The 17,049-nt window shown below is 36.8% G+C and overlaps 1 protein-coding gene across 6 annotated transcripts in view; it reads left to right on the top strand.

Annotated features, from left to right (window-relative positions):
- Positions 1–17,049, top strand: part of OXR1 (oxidation resistance 1) — a 475,322-nt gene that overhangs the window by 381,198 nt on the left and 77,075 nt on the right. For all 6 annotated transcript variants that reach the window (XM_059901532.1, XM_059901530.1, XM_059901534.1 and 3 more), the window contains one exon: positions 15,289–15,371. In XM_059901532.1, the coding sequence (XP_059757515.1) occupies positions 15,289–15,371 (83 nt within the window). The remainder of the gene's footprint in view (positions 1–15,288; positions 15,372–17,049) is intronic.

Raw genomic sequence — 17,049 nt, 5'->3', positions numbered from 1 at the left:
TGGTATTATTGTTACATTCTTGTTTCAGTTTTAGGTGGGGTTTCTTTAACTCTTTGAGGTAACATGAGCAGTGTCATCTCCCGTATTTCTTCTCCCCACCTCCTGATATTTATTACATCATATTTACAATTCTCATACTTATATAGCATAACAGTCACAAATAGTTTTTCCACTACATAATTGTTCAGTACTCCCTGCTACTCCTTTGATCATTCCTAGAGTTTTTAGTATAATTTCATTCTTGTGGCATTGAATAATGTTTCAGTAAAGAGGTCTTAAGGAAGCTAGACTGTTTTCTTTTTCCCCTAGTAGGTGACTTGCTTTTTATGCATGAATTCCTGAAGAACTTTTATTTTCCAAGCACTTTAATTTAACCAGGAGCAGAAGCAGGAATGACTAGATGTGTGTGCACAGGTATGTGTACGTGTAATAGCCTTTTAGAGAGTAGTCACTGTATGGAACAGCCCTGGTCTTGAGATAGAAGGAAAAAAGAGCTTAGAAATTTAATGTTGGGTCTTACCACTTCTACCTGAAAGACTCATGGTTTCTGTTCATGTTTCCTTGGGAAAAGCAAGTCACATGGCCAAGTCTGACATCAGTGGGATGGTACAGTGTATTTTATATTCCTCCCCAGGGAGGAATACAGAGTATTGAGTAACTGTAGGGTAGTCTATCACAATGACTACCTTAGAAAACAATTAGTTTGACAGAGATTGGAAGATGCTAGTGTTACTGTCACTGGTAGGGAGTTGTATAAGGAAGGCTGTTTCTTCTGTCAGTTATTCAGTCTGCAAGTTTAATCCTTTCAAAAGCTCTACTAACAGTCCTCAAATTTATTGTGCATGCAACGGTGAATCAGTAGTTCTCGAGTGAAACCCGAGATCCTGCCTTCACAGTAAGCTCCCAGGTGATGCCAATGCTGCTGGTCCTTGGAACACAATTTTACATAGCAAGGCTCTATAGCACTCTGTATCATGGATCTTTTCACTTCGAAGTGAGCCACCCACAACACAAAAATTCCTTGGCTGGGTAGAGGAAGGGAGCATTAAAGGGGAACAAAAAACGGATTAGAAACTAAGGAGTGTGAGATGTTACCAAATAAAAGGAAAGGTGAGCATTGATAAGGAATTAGTTGGGTGCTTCATAAAGTTCAAATAAAATAAAATTGAAAAAGACTATCAAATTTGCCCTTTAGTTTATTCTCCTTTGCAGGTTTAGGGAACTGGGAAGACAGAAGACATTGCAGTAAATTGTGGAATCAGTAAGAGGTGATGGAGTAAAGACAGTGAAAGTAGACTCTTATTTCCAAAAGTTCAACTATGACAAGAAGCAGAAACACAGGCTGATATCTAGAGGAGGATGGTTACAAAGTTCAAGAAAAATTGAGGGATTTTTTTTTAAGTTTATTTTTGTTTTGACTATGGATAAGCAGTCAATAACAAGTGAAAGGTTGAAAATACAGGCATTTTTTCCTGTACTATTTTACTATAGATGGGATCAGTTAATTAGAAAAGCAGTAATCACCATATTTTTTTAGTTTAGAAGATGCTTTTCAAAGTTTAAAATCTATATTATTGTGTTTGAAAATATTGACTCCCAGCTCAATATTTTTATTTTTAACTTAATTTTATTTTTTTAACATCTTTATTGGAGTATAATTGCTTTACAATGGTGTGTTAGTTTCTGCTTTATAACAAAGTGAATCAGCTATATATATATATATATACATATATCCCCATATTTACTCCCTCTTGCATCTCCCTCCCACCCTCCTTATCCCACCCCTCTAGGTGGTCACAAAGCACTGAGCTGATCACCCTGTGCTATGCGGCTGCTTCCCACTAGCTATCTATTTTACATTTGGTAGTGTATATATGTCCATGCCACTCTCTCACCTTGTCCCAGCTTACCCTTCCCCCTCCCCGTGTCCTCAAGTCCATTCTCTACATCTGCGTCTTTATTCTTGTCCTGCTGCTAGGTTCTCAGAACCTTTTTTTTTTTTTTTTTTTTTAGATTCATATATATGTGTTTGCATACGGTATTTGTTTCTCTCTTTCTGACTTCACTCTGTATGACAGACTCTAGGTCCATCCACCTCACTACAAATAACTCAGTTTTGTTTCTTTTTTATGGCTGAGCAATATTCCATTGTATATATGTGCCACATCTTCTTTATCCATTCATCTGTTGATGGACACTTAGGTTGCTTCCAAGTCCTGGCTATTGTAAGTAGAGCTGCAGTGAACATTGTGGTACATGACTCTTTATGAATTACGGTTTTCTCAGGGTATATGCCCAGTAGTGGGATTGCTGGGTATTATGGTAGTTCTGTTTTTAGTTTTTTAAGGAACCTCCATACTGTTCTCCATAGTGGCTGTATCAATTTACATTCCCACCAACAGTGCAAGAGGGTTGCCTTTTCTCCACACTCTCTCCAGCGTTTATTGTTTCTAGATTTTTTGATGATGGCCATTCTGACTGGTGTGAGGTGATACCTCATTGTGGTTTTGCTTTGCATTTCTCTAATGATTAGTGATGTTGAGCATCCTTTCATGTGTTTGTTGGCAATCTGTGTATCTTCTTTGGAGAAATGTCTATTTAAGTCTTCTGCCCATTTTTGGATTGGGTTGTTTGTTTTTTTGATATTGAGTTGCATGAGCTGTTTGTAAATTTTGGAGACTAATCCTTTGTCAGTTGCTTCATTTGCAAATATTTTCTCCCATTCTGAGGGCTGTCTTTTCATCTTTTTTATTGTTTTCCTTGCTGTGCAAAAGCTTTTAAGTTTCATTAGGTCCCATTTGTTTATTTTTGGTTTTATTTCCATGTCTCTAGTTGGAGGGTCAAAAAGGATCTTGCTGTGATTTATGTCATAAAGTGTTCTGCCTATGTTTTCCTCTGTGAGTTTTATAGTGTCTGGCCTTACATTTAGGTCTTTAATCCATTTTGAGTTTATTTTTGTGTATGGTGTTAGGAAGTGTTCTAATTTCATTCTTTTACATGTAGCTGTCCAGTTTTCCCAGTACCACTTATTGAAGAGGCTGTCTTTTCTCCATTGTATATTCTTGCCTCCTTTATCAAAAATAAGGTGACCATGTGTGTGTTGGGCTTATCTCTGGGGTTTCTATCCTGTTCCATTGATCTATATTTCTGTTTTTGTGCCAGTAACATACTCTCTTGATTACTGTAACTTTGTAGTAATGTCTGAAGTCCAGGAGCCTGATTCCTCCAGCTCTGTTTTTCTTTCTCAAGATTGCTTTGGCTATTCGGGGTCTTCTGTGTTTCCCTACAAACTGAAATTTTCTGTTCTAGTTCTGTGAAAAATACCATTGGTAGTTTGATAGGAATTGCATTGAATCTGGATATTGCTTTGGGTACTATAGTCATTTTCACAATGTGGATTCTTCCAATCCAAGAACATGGTATATCTCTCCATCTGTTTGTATCGTCTTTACTTTCTTTCATGAGTGTCTTATAGTTTTCTGCACACAGGTACTTTGCTTCCTTAGGTAGGTTTATTCCTCGGTATTTTATTCTTTTTGTTGCAGTGGTAAATGGGAGTGTTTCCTTAATTTCTCTTTCCGATTTTTCATCATTAGTATATAGGAATGCAAGAGATTTCTGTGCATTAATTTTGTATCCTTCTCCTTTAGCAAATTCGTTGATTAGCTCTAGAGTTTTTCTGGTAGAGTCTTTAGGATTCTTTTTGTATAGTATTGTGTCATCTGCAAACAGTGACCACTTTACATCTTCTTTTCCGATTTGGATTCCTTTTATTTCTTTTTCTTCTCTGATTGCTGTGGCTAAAATTTCCAAAACTGTGTTGAATAATCGTGGTGAGAGTGGGCAACCATGTCTTGTTCCTAATCTTAGTGAAAATGATTTCAGTTTTTCACCGTTGAGAATGATGTTGACTGTGGGTTTATCATATATGGCCTTTATTATGTTGAGGTAAGTTCCCTCTATGCCTACTTTCTGGAGGGTTTTTATCATAAATGGGTGTTGAATTTTGTCAGAAGTTTTATCTGCATCTGATGAGATGATCATATGGTTTTTATCCTTCAATTTGTTAATATGGTGTATTACATTGATTGAATTGTGTATACTGAGGAATCCTTGCATTCCTGGGATAAACCCCACTTGATCATGGTGTATAATCCTTTTAATGTGCTGTTGGATTCTGTTTTCTAGTATTTTGTTGAGGATTTTTGCATCTGTGTTCATCAGTGATAATTGGCCTGTAGTTTCTTTCTTTGTGACATCTTTGTCTGGTTTTGGTATCAGGGTGATGGTGGCCTCATAGAATGAGTTTGGGAGTGTTCCTCCCTTTGCTATATTTTGGAAGAGTTTGAGAAAGATAGGTGTTAGCTCTTCTCTAAATGTTTGATAGAACTCACCTGTGAAGCCATCTGGTTCTGAGCTTTTGTTTGTTGGAAGATTTTTAATCACATTCTCAATTTCAGTGCTTGTGATTGGTCTGTTTATGTTTTCTATTCCTTCCTGGTTCAGTCTTGGAAGATTATACCTTTCTAAGAATTTGTCCATTTCTTCCAGGTTGTCCATTTTATTGGCATATAGTTGCTTGTAGTCATCTCTCATGATCCTTTGTGTATCTTTAGTGTCAGTTGTTACTTCTCCTTTTTCATTTCTAACTCTGTTGATTTGAGTCTTCTCCCTTTTTTTCTTGATGAGTCTGGCTAAAGGTTTATCAGTTTTGTTTATCTTCTCAAAGAACCAGCTTTTAGTTTTATTGATCTTTGCTATCGTTTCCTTCATTTCTTTTTCATTTATTTCTGATCTGATCTTTATAATTTCTTTCCTTCTGCTAACTTTGGGGTTTTTTTGGTTCTTCTTTCTCTAATTGCTTTAGGTGTAAGGTTAGGTTGTTTATGTGAGATGTTTCTTGTTTCTTGAGGTAGGATTGTATTGCTATAAACTTCCCTCTTAGAACTGCTTTTGCTGCATCCCATAGGTTTTGGGTCGTCGTGTTTTCATTGTCATTTGTTTCTAGGTATTTTTTGATTTCCTCTTTGATTTCTTCAGTGACCTCTTGGTTATTAAGTAATGTATTGTATAGGCTCCATGTGTTCGTATTTTTCACAGATTGTTTTCCTGTAATTGACATCTAGTCTCATAGCCGTTGTGGCCAGAAAAGATACTTGATACGATTTCTGTTTTCTTAAATTTACCAAGGCTTGATTTCTGACCCAGGATGTGATCTATCCTGGAGAGTGTTCCATGAGCACTTGAGAAGAAAGTGTATTCTGTTGATTTTGGATGGAATGTCCTTTATCAGTTAAGTTCCATCTTATTTAATGTATTATTTAAAGCTTGTGTTCCCTTATTTATTTTCATTTTGGATGATCTGTCCATTGGTGAAAGTGGGGTGGTAAAGTCCCCTACTATGATTGTGTTACTGTCAATTTCCCCTTTTATGGCTGTTAGCATTTGCCTTATGTATTGAGGTGCTCCTATGTTGGGTGCATAAATATTTACAATTGTTATATCTTCTTCTTGGATTGATCCCTTGATCATTATGTAGTGTCCTTCTTTGTCTCTTGTCATAGTCTTTATTTTAAAGTCGATTTTGTCTGATATGAGAATTGCTACTCCAGCTTTCTTCTGATTACCATTTGCATGGAATATCTTTTTCCATCCCCTCACTTTCAGTCTGTATGTGTCCCTAGGTCTGAAGTGGGTCTCTTGTAGACAGCATATATATGGGTCTTGTTTTTATATCCGTTCAGCCAGTCTATGTCTTTGGGTTGGAACATTTAATCCATTTACATTTAAGGTAGTTATCGATACGTATGTTCCTATTACCATTTTCTTAATTGTTTTGGGTTTGTTATTGTAGGTCTTTTCCTTCTCTTGTGTTTCCTGCCGAGAGAAGTTGCTTTAGCATTTGTTGTAGAGCTGGTTTGGTGGTGTTGAATTGTCTTAGCTTGTGCTTGTCTGTAAAGGTTTTAATTTCTCCATCAAATCTGAGTGAGATCCTTGCTGGGTAGAGTAATCTTGGTTGTAGGTTTTTCCCTTTCATCACTTTAAATACGTCCTGCCACTCCCTTCTGGCTTGCAGAGTTTCTGCTGAAAGATCAGCTGTTAACCTTATGGGGATTCCCTTGTATGTTATTTGTTGTTTTTCCTTTGTTGCTTTTAATATTTGTTCTTTGTATTTAATTTTTGATAGATTAGTATGTGTCTTGGCGTGTTTCTCCTTGGATTTATCCTGTATGGGACTCTCTGTGCTTCCTGGACTTGATTGACTATTTCCTTTCCTATGTTAGGGAAGCTTTCAACTGTAGTCTCTTCATATATTTTCTCAATCCCTTTCTTTTTCTCTTCTTCTTCTGGGACCACTATAATTCGAATGTTGGTGCATTTAATGTTGTCCCAGAGGTGTCTGAGACTGTGCTCAATTCTTTTCTTTTTTGTTTATTCTGCTCTGCAGTAGTTATTTCCATTATTTTATCTTCCAGTTCACTTTTCCGTTCTTCTGCCTCAGTTGTTCTGCTATTGATTCCTTCTAGAGAACTTTTAATTTCATTTATTGTGTGGTTCATCATTGTTTGTCTGCTCTTTAGTTCTTCTAGGTACTTGTTCAGCGTTTCTTGTATTTTCTCCATTCTATTTCCAAGATTTTGGATCATCTTTACTATCCTTATGCTTAATTCTTTTTCAGGTAGACTGCCTATTTCCTCTTCATTTGTTTGATCTGGTGGGTTTTTACCTTGCTCCTTCATCTGCTGTGTGTTTCTCTGTCTTCTCATTTTGCTTAACTTACTGTGTTTGGGGTCTCCTTTTTGCAGCCTGAAGGTTTGTAGTTCCCGTTATTTTTGGTGTCTGCCCCCAGTGGGTAAGGTTGGTTCAGTAGCTTGTGTAGCCTTTCTGCTGGAGGGGACTTGTGCCTGTGTTCAGGTGGATGAGGCTGGATCTTGTCTTTCTGGTGGGCAGGACTGCATCTGGTGGTGTGTTTTGGGGTGTCTGCGAACTTGTTACGATTTTAGGCAGCTTCTCTTCTAATTGGTGGAGTTGTGTTCCTGTCTTGCTAGTTGTTTGGCATAGGGTGTCCAGCACTGTAGCTTGCTGGTCGTTGAGTGGAGCTGGGTCTTCACGTTGAGATGGAGATCTCTGGGAGAGCTTTCATCATTTGATATTATGTGAAGCCAGGAGGTGTCTGTTGGACCAATGTCCTGAACTCAGCTCTCCCACCTCAGAGGCACAGGCCTGACACCCAGCTGCAGCACCAAGACCCTATCAGCCACATGGCTCAGAAGAAAAAGGAGGGGGAGAGAGAGAGAAAAAGAAAGAAAGAGAAAAGAAAAAGTTATTCGAATAAAAAATATAAAATAGTTATTAAAAATAAAAAAATTAAAATGTAATAAAAAAAAGAAAAAAAAAGAAAGAAGAGAGCAACCAAACCAAAAAACAAATCCACCAATAAGAACAAGAGCTAAAAACTATACTAAAAAAAAAAAACAAAAAAATGGACAGACAGAACCCTAGGACAGATGGTAAAAGCAAAGCTATACAGACAGAATCACACAAAGAAGCATACACATCCACACTCACAAAAAGAGAAAAAGGAAAAAAATATATATATCGTTGCTTCCAAAGTCCACCGCCTCAATTTTGGGATGATTCATTGTCTATTCAGGTATACAGGGTACATCAAGTTGATTGTGGAGATTTAATTTGCTGCTCCTGAGGCTGCATAGAAAGATTTCTCTTTCTCTTCTTTGTTTGCACAGCTCCTGGGGTTCAGCTTTGGATTTGGCCCTGCCTCTGCGTGTAGGTTGCCTGAGGGTGTCTGTTCTTCACTCAGACCGGACGGGGTTAAAGTAGCAGCTGATTAAGGGGCTCTGGCTCACTCAGGCTGGGGAGAGGGAGAGGTACGGAGTGCGGGGCGAGCCTGCGGTGTCAGAGGCCGGCATGACGTTGCACCAGCCTGAGGTGCGCCGTGTGTTCTCCCAGGGAAGTTGTCCCTGGATCACGGGACCCTGGCAGTGGCGGGCTGCACAGGCTCCCAGGAGGGGAAGTGTGGATAGTGACCTGTGCTTGCACACAGGCTTCTTGGCTGCAGCAGCAGCCTTAGTGTTTCATGCCCATCTCTGGTGTCCGCGCTGATAACCGCGGCTTGTGCCGGTCTCTGGAGCTCGTTTAAGTGGTGCTCTGAATCCCCTCTCCTGTGTACCCCGAAACAATGGTCTCTTGCCTCTTAGGCAGGTCCAGACTTTTTCCCAGACTCCCTCCCAGCTAGCTGTGGCGCACTAGCCCCCTTCAGGCTGTGTTCACGCAGCCAACCCCAGTCCTCTCCCTGGGATCCTCCCTCCGAAGCCGGAGCCTCAGCTCCCAGCCCCCACCCGCCCCGGCGGGTGAGCAGACAAGCCTCTTGGGCTGGTGAGTGCTGGTTGTCACTGATCCTTTGTGCGTTAATCTCTTTGCTTTGCCCTCTGCACCCCTGTTGCTGTGCTCTCCTCCGTGGCTCCGAAGCTTCCCCCCCGCCACACCCCATCTCCGCCAGTGAAGGGGCCTCCTAGTGTGTGGAAACTTTTCCTCCTTCACAGCTCCCTCCCCGAGATGCAGCTCCTGTCCTTATTCTTTTGTCTCTGTTTTTCTTTTTTTTTTTTTCCCTTTCCAGGTACATGCAAGTTTCTTTCCTTTTGGGAAGTCTGAGGTCTTCTGCCAGCATTCAGTAGGTGTTCTGTAGGAGTTGCTCCACATGTAGATGTATTTCTGATGTTTTTGTGCGGAGGAAGGTAATCACCACGTCTTACTCTTCCGCCATCTTGAAGGTCTATGTCAATATTTTTAAATCATCAAACTTTTTATCAGTAGCTACTACCAAAATTACCATATTCAGTTATACTAGGTGTCTTTTCGTATATTAAAACCTCATACAGTTTTCATTGTTGGTTTTCAGCCTTGCTTTCTTCTTCCAGTTTGCCTTTCCCATTCTATTACCAACATGACTTTTAATTTAAAGTCTGATACTGCTTTCTCATTTCTCTACTTAAAAATCTTTTGGAACTTCTCCATCTGGTAATAGCAAGCTAGGTAATTCAGACTGTCCTGTTGAGAACAATTTAAAAACCTGGGCCAGTCATTAAAAAGTCTACAAGTAACAAATCCTGGAGAGGATGTGGAGAAAAGGGAACTCTCCTACGCTGTTGGTGGGAATGTAAATTGGTGCAGCCACTGTGGAAAACCATGTGAAGTTTCCTTAGTAAACTAAAAATAGAGTTGTCGTATGATTCAGCAGTCTGACTCCTGGGCATATATCTGGTGAAAATTCTAATTTTGAAAGATACATGCGCCTCAGTGTTCACAGCAGCACTATTTACAATAGCCAAGACATGGACGCAACCTAAATGCCTATCAACAGATGAATGGATAAAGAGGATGTGGTATATATGCCCAATAAAATACTACTCAGCCATAAAAAAGAATGAAATAATGCCATTTGCAGCAACTTGGATGGACCTAGAGATTATGATACTAAGTGAAGTGAGTCAGAAAGAGAGAGACAAATACCATATGATATTACTTATATGTGGAATCTAAAATATGATACAAATGAACTTATATACAAAACAGAGGCAGACTCTTGGGCTTAGAAAACAAACTTACGGTTACCAAAGGGTAAGGGAGGTGGGGGAGGGACAAATTAGGAGTTTGGGATTAGCAGAAATAAACTACTATATATAAAATAGATAAACAAGGTCCTACTATATAGCACAGGGACTATATTCAATATCCTGTTATAAACCTCAATGGAAAAGAATATGAAAATGAATATGTATATATATGTATCACTTTGTGTATATCGGAAACTAACACAATATTGTAAATCAACTATACTTCAATTATAAATAAATAAATAGCTGAGTGAAAACAAAACAAATTTTATTGCGGGTATTAGAATGCTAACTGATATGACTAGATTAGGATCTGAGTGCTGACAGAGGCCCAAGGAGGAGCAGCTCCAATTTGGGATTGCTTTTTTTCCCTGGGGGTTGTGTTGATTCCAGAAGCAACAGCTGAGAGATTAAGAGGTGCTTTTGGTAGCCTGTTGGGTATAAGGAGACAGGGACAGAGTACAAGACCCACCACAGGAGAGGGGTGAACTCCTCTCACTTAGGACCCCAAAATGCTGTACCTTAGGATACAGAAAAACTGAAGTGGCTAGGCTCTCATAGGATGGTAGCTCAGCTTTAAATTATCATTCCTGTAACTGCATTAATAAGATCTGGTATTGCTAGTGTCCTCAAGTATTTGGCAGAAGCAAACATCTTTTCTGGAGAAATACAGCTTTCTTTGTGTCAAATTCTGTCTATAGACCATTTTTCAAATTTAGTATCTAGTATATAAAATATAATTAGGCACCTGACAAGATAGCAGAAAAAACAAGAAAATAGAAACAGACCCACAGGAACTCTGTATCTTGTAGTTATCAGATTTGAAATAGCTGTGTTGAGAATTTTGAGCTAATTGAGAGTTTTGTAGAGGTACAAACTATAAAAAAGAAAAATGGATATTCTAGAATTGAAAAATGTAATTAATTTTTTAGATTAATGAAATCTAAAGTTCTTAATTAGGATCTTTGTGGATGAATTTAACAGCAAATTAGCCACCACAGAAGAGAGAATTAGTGAATTGAAAGATAGGTCAGAAGAAAATATCCAGAATAAAGAGAGAGGGACAAAAAAGTGGAAAATAAAGGAGGGGGTAAGCTTAATACAAAATATAATTAGAAGTTCTTGGGACTTCCCTGGTGGCACAGTGGTTAAGAATCTGCCTGCCAGTGCAGGGGACATGGGTTCAATCCCTGTCCGGGAAGATCCCACATGCCACGGAGCAACTAAGCCCGTGCGCCGCAACTACTGAGCCTCCGCTCTAGAGCCCATGAGCCACAACTGCTGAGCCCACGCATCACAACTGCTAAGCCTGCACACCACAACTGCTGAAGCCCGCGTGCCCTAGAGCCCATGCACCGCAACTACTGAGCTCATGTGCTGCAATTACTGAAGCCCGGTTGCTCTAGGGCCCGCGTGCTGCTGCTACTGAGCCTACATGTCACTCCACAACAAGAGAAGCCACCTCAGTGAGAAGCCTGCGCACCACAACGAAGAGTAGCCCCTGCTTGCCACAACTAGAGAAAACCCATGCCCAGCAATGAAGACCCAACACAGCCAAAAAAGAAAAAAAAAAGTTTTAATTAGAAGTTCTAACGTGTGTATATTTGAGTCCCCAAATGAAAGGAGAGAAGGGGGGCAAAAGTATTATTTAATGAGAGAATGGCTGAAAACTCCAAGACTGATGAAATACTTTAATTCACAGATTCAGGCATCCCTACAGGCCCCTAGTGGAATCAATACAAATCTCACTAAAGATGAAAAATCTTAAAAGCAGTCAGAACAAGTAGTCAATGATGTAGCGATACGATTGACAGTTGATTTCTCAACAGAAACAGTGGAAACTAAATGGCAGGGGAAAATACCTACCAGCTTAGAATCCATCCCCTGTGAAATTACCCAGAGATGCAATTAAAATGGTAAATACGAGGGCAAAACTAAATGAATGTTGACTGTCTAGAAGAATAATAATGTCTTACAGTGTTTTTAAATACACATACATGTAATTAAAGTATGTAATAACAATTGCATATAAGTCTTGGTAAAGGCACATAGTTTTTAACATCCTTACATTATCCAGAAAGATGATAAAAGTGCTAATTAATATTAGATAGTGAAAAATTAGTAATTTAGGCTGTAACCTATGGGATGACCACTAACATAATAGTTAAAGAGTATGTCAAACTTTAAGGCAAAAAATATTGTAAGAAAAGTTTCAATATACCGGGAAGATGTAATCTAAAACAATTAGTAGGTGTTTGGTTCTTAATTTGTATGAACCTAATATCACGGTTTCAAAATATAGAAAGCAAAGTAAGGAGACTTAGGAGGACCTGAATAACCCACAATCATAGTGGGAGATTTTAACAGTCTCTATCAGTAATTTAAAGAATAAGCATGCAGAAGCAAACCAGTATGGATGTAGAACATTTAAACAACACAATCAGCAAACTTAATCTCATGGATGTGGAGATAGGAGTGTGTGTGTGTATGTATGCATATCCACACATACACACAAACACACATATAACACTACCCTACAGTACAGAATACACATTCTTTTCAAGCACGTATGGAGCATTTACTAAATGTATATGTGATTATAGAGCAAGTTTCAACGAATTTTATAGGTTTTAACTATTTAAGAGTATTTTCTTTCACCACAGTACAATTAAGCTAGAAATCAGTAACCAAAAGATAAAAATTTTAAATTTTCATTGATCGGCAAATTAAACAATATTCTCTAAATAGCAAAAGAAGAAATTAGGGTAGAAGCCATAAAATATTTTGGATGGAATTATTAAAATACAGTGTATCAAAACTTGTAGGATGCAGTCTAGGTAGGAATTTCTTTTTTTAGATTACATATATTAAGTTTTTGCTTCTGGTAATGATGGAGTAAAATCTAACTCCCTGCTATTTCCACTATACCAGATAATTATATCTGGGAAAGTCATATGTATTCATTTATTTATCAGATATTTATTGAACACCTACCATATGTCATGTTTACTACTGTATTAGGTTCTGGGTATATAGCATTGTTTCTCAGCCTCAGCAGTGTTGACATTTTGTGACATTGTTCTTTTTTGGGGGGACTGTTGTGTGCATTGTTTAGCACACAATGTTTAGCAGTATCCACGGCCTATACCCATTAGATGCCAGTAATACTCCTTCATTTTGATAACCAAAATTGTGCCTTGGTTTTCTCAGTTGTAAAATGGGGATAATAATGATACCCACTTTATAAGGTTGATGAATTAGGTAAGACAATAAGTAAATATAAAGTCCTTAGAACAGTGCCTGGAATATGCTAGGCACTTGGTAAATGTTAACTATTATTTTGATTGTCAAATGACAAATATCTATGCATTTCTAAACTGTGACAATTTTTGTAAAGAAGAAAAATAGGACCTCTCCTTTCCATACTCCCAATCTAGATTCACGTTTGCTGGCAACTGTCTTTAAAAGGGTATTATTAAGTTACCATGTAAGAAAGGGTATTATAAAGTTACCAAGTAAGAGACTGGACTAGGTAACAACTGTGATCACTTTCAACTCTCAAGTATTGTGATTATATTTTCATATTGATAGAAAAGAATGATCAGTGTATTTCATTGTACTCTGGTACTTATATTTGTGAATACATGTTTTAATATTGGTTATTAAAATAATTTTAGAACTATTTTTATAATATTATTACAATCTATTTTACAATTTTAAATTATTAAAGTGAATGCTTTCAATTTGTTTGAAACTTTAAACTGCAGAAAACTGGTATATTAGTTTCTTTCCTCTGAACTGCACTCCATGGCAAACTTTTGAAAATGGTAGTGCAGTTGCAAACTTAATTGTGATTAAATGTTTAATGAACTCTTTAACGGATTGAAAAACTACTGTTAGACAAATAAGTGTAGACTAATGTTTACTCCTGAAATCAATTAAGAAGGGATATATATTACTAGTTAAAAGTAACCTGTAATTGTATTTTGCATTGCTTTTAAATTGCAAAATGAGGAAAGTGTTTTTGGCTCCTGCTGTTTATGAAATAGCAGAAATAAATTAATTTTTAAAATTTATTTAAAAATAGTTTTAATGTTTTATCACAAAAAAATCAAATTCACATATATGCTGTTCATTGGAGAAAAAATTAGAATATAGTGATAAGCAAAAATATCGTCTTTCCCTAAGAATTGTACCATTTTACATTCTCACCATGCCTTTAGAAAAATGCCTCTTTTTCTACAGCCAGACGGTATATATATATTTTTTTCCTTTGTCCACTTTTCTTTAAAAAAAAAAAAATGACTGTAAGAATTGTGGCAGTTCTAGGTACAGTTCAAGTTGTAGCTTCAAAACATTAGTTCATTCAAATGTGATGCTTGCCTTGTGTCAGGCTCTTTGTTAGGCACTGAGAAGTCGTTGTGAACAAAGCAAGCCCGGTGTTTTATAGGTTACAGTTTAGTGGGAGAGATGTAAAAAGAAACTTTAAACTGTGCCAGATGCTGTGAAGGAGACAAAGATGCTCTGTGACTAATAACAGAGATCTGGCTTAGCCTGGGTGATCAGGAAGGTTTTAGGACAGCCTTTTTAAGTATTGCAGAGCTAACTGACCTCTTTCGGATTCAGACTTGATTATTAATATTATTTTTGTTATTGTTAATGCTTCATTAGAACCATTCACCCAACTGAGCTAGTTAGATACATATAAACAAACTCTAGTATGGTCAAAATGTCAATTAAGATTGGATAGGTGGAGAACAATGAAGTAGATATTTTCTAGATTCTTTAGGCTTAGGTAGAACTAATTTTTCTTTGAAAATTACTGTTTTAATCTTATAAAAATTGAGTGTGAGTATAGCATTTTGCTATGTTTACTATCTTAGTTTTGAGTTTTTTGTTAGTTTTTTAGAGATTGATTTTATTTAAAATTGTTTAGGTAGGAGTGGTATTTTATAAGTTCAGTGCAGTCTTTGTTACATGAAGTATAGATGAGAAGATTAACATTAATGCAAAATTTGAACTAAAACAGATACCATAAACTTGATGGTAATGATGTGTTCAAGTGAAATGTCTTGATAAGCAAGTGAAAAATAGTTGGCACTCTATCTGAAATGAAGTGCATAAAAGTATGTTTATATATGAAAGAGTATCTTAATCTACTTCATGGTATATGTAAGGAATTCAGTAATTTAATACAATTCCATAGAGACGACTGTCTTTTACTATGATTATAGAAGTAGAGACATTTTCTTCTGTGAAGATTAATGTTACATATTTCAGACTTGGTTTGGTTAATAATAATAATAATCTTCAAATATAGCTTTATTATAATCAGGTTAGATATGTTGAAAGATATGGCCCTTAATTTACTTTTTAATACCTTCCTTTCAGCTGACAGTTACTTAGGTTTTGAATTGACTTCCAGTTATTATAGTGTTTCATACTGGTCAGTTCGTAAAGCAAGCAGGAAGGAAGTACATTTACTTATTTTGATACTCGGTTGTATTTTAGAGTAGAGAATCTTAAGTAGCAAGCTGTATTACTGGTGAATCCAGTAGATATCTGCCCAGTGAGCTCTATTTAGCAGTCCTTGACATTACTGTGAAAGGAAAATGAATTTAATAGAGTTTTGCATCTTTTTTTTTTTTTTCAGACACTGGCCAAAAGAAGACCCTAGACAAGAAAGATGGGAGAAGAATGTCTTTTCAGAAACCCAAAGGGACTACTGAATATACTGTAAGTTATTTGTTTTGAAAAAGCTGATTTCTCTTTGTGATAGTCTTATTTGAGACATTCTTTGTTTATGCTGTAAATAAGACAAAGGTTCCTAATTGCCTTATTTTAAAAATCTGTACAGCACTTTCGATAACTGTTTTACGAATAATAATGATACTTCAGTTCTTAACTGTATTTTAGGATTTTTTTTTCCTTAAAGAAAAATTTTATTAAGTGTGATATAAAGATAATTATTCTAACAAATTTAACAAAATGATAATTTACTTGGAGTTAAAGTTCCTGTGGTACAATAATTTTTTATTAGGTTAGACTTTTAGGGAAATACTTACTTTTTTAGAAATGTGATCTTCATTATATTCCCAGCAGTGCTAACGATAATGAAAATGGCAGATAGAATACGGAAAAAAAAGTTGATATTAATTTTCCAGAATAACCTCTCACATTAGATTATTTGCACTAATTTTTAGCTAAGTTTCTATGTTCTTGAAATGACCCTCAAATTTCCTTGCTGTCAGCTTTTCGTATTTCTGGTTACTATGGAAAACTGAAGTGAGAAATCTACTTTAGTCTGTGATGTGCTGCTTCTTTGATTGAATGTAAATGTTGTTAGGTAATTATAACATGTTAAAAAGCTGTTATTTTAACTGAGCTTAATTTTGTGTTATTTTGTGGTTTTCTAATATGTTATTGTAACTGTATTGAGAAGAAAATAGCAAGTTGAAACAATTTGTACATTTGTGTCATCATGAAGCCTTCCAATCTTGGTTTGAGTCTTGATTATTTTTCATAAATTCTAAAAATTGAACAAATTATCAAAGCCTTGAGTTATACTTTATTTTCATATACTGTATAATTGACAATTTGAGATTTTAAGTATTTTAAAAAGGTTTGAAACCAGATAATTTAGGGTAGAATTATATTTACTACTATCAAAAGAATCTCCTCTTAAACATATTATAAACTTGAGTGTGCTTGTACCTTCTCTGCATGATTGAGAAATTGAGACTATAAATTCAGACAGTAAAATATTGAGTAATGTAGTTTGATGTATTCATCAGCGTTTATTAAGACATAAGACTGTAGGCATGAGGCATAAGATGTTATGTACATATGTAATCCTGTGGTTTTGAAGAATTACAAAAGTTTAGTTGGTTTTGAATTCAGGAGTTTACCAATTTTTTTCTTGTAATTCAATAAAACTTGTGTTATTGGTAGCAAATTTAAATTTAAATTAAGAACCATTATTTTGGGCAACGGTTAATTGAAACTTGGCCATTTGTTTTTTTTGTTTTTTTTTTTTTTAATTTATTTTATTTTATTTATTTATTTATTTGTTTATGGCTGTGTTGGGTCTTCGTTTCTGTGCGAGGGCTTTCTCTAGTTGCAGCAAGTGGGGGCCACTCTTCATCGCGGTGCGCGGGCCTCTCACTATCGCGGCCTCTCTTGTTGCGGAGCACAGGCTCCAGACGCGCAGGCTCAGTAGTTGTGGCACACGGGCCTAGTTGCTCCGCGGCATGTGGGATCTTCCCAGACCAGGGCTCGAACCCGTGTCCCCTGCATTGGCAGGCAGACTCTCAACCACTGCGCCACCAGGGAAGCCCGAAACTTGGCCATTTGTATCCTTGGGTTCTGCATCAATGGATTCAGCCAACCATGGATGGAAATATTGGGGGGGAAA

This window comes from Balaenoptera ricei, chromosome 17 (genome assembly GCF_028023285.1).
Source record: "Balaenoptera ricei isolate mBalRic1 chromosome 17, mBalRic1.hap2, whole genome shotgun sequence".
NCBI classification, from domain to species: domain Eukaryota; kingdom Metazoa; phylum Chordata; class Mammalia; order Artiodactyla; family Balaenopteridae; genus Balaenoptera; species Balaenoptera ricei.
This window is presented reverse-complemented; position numbering and strand designations above follow the sequence as displayed.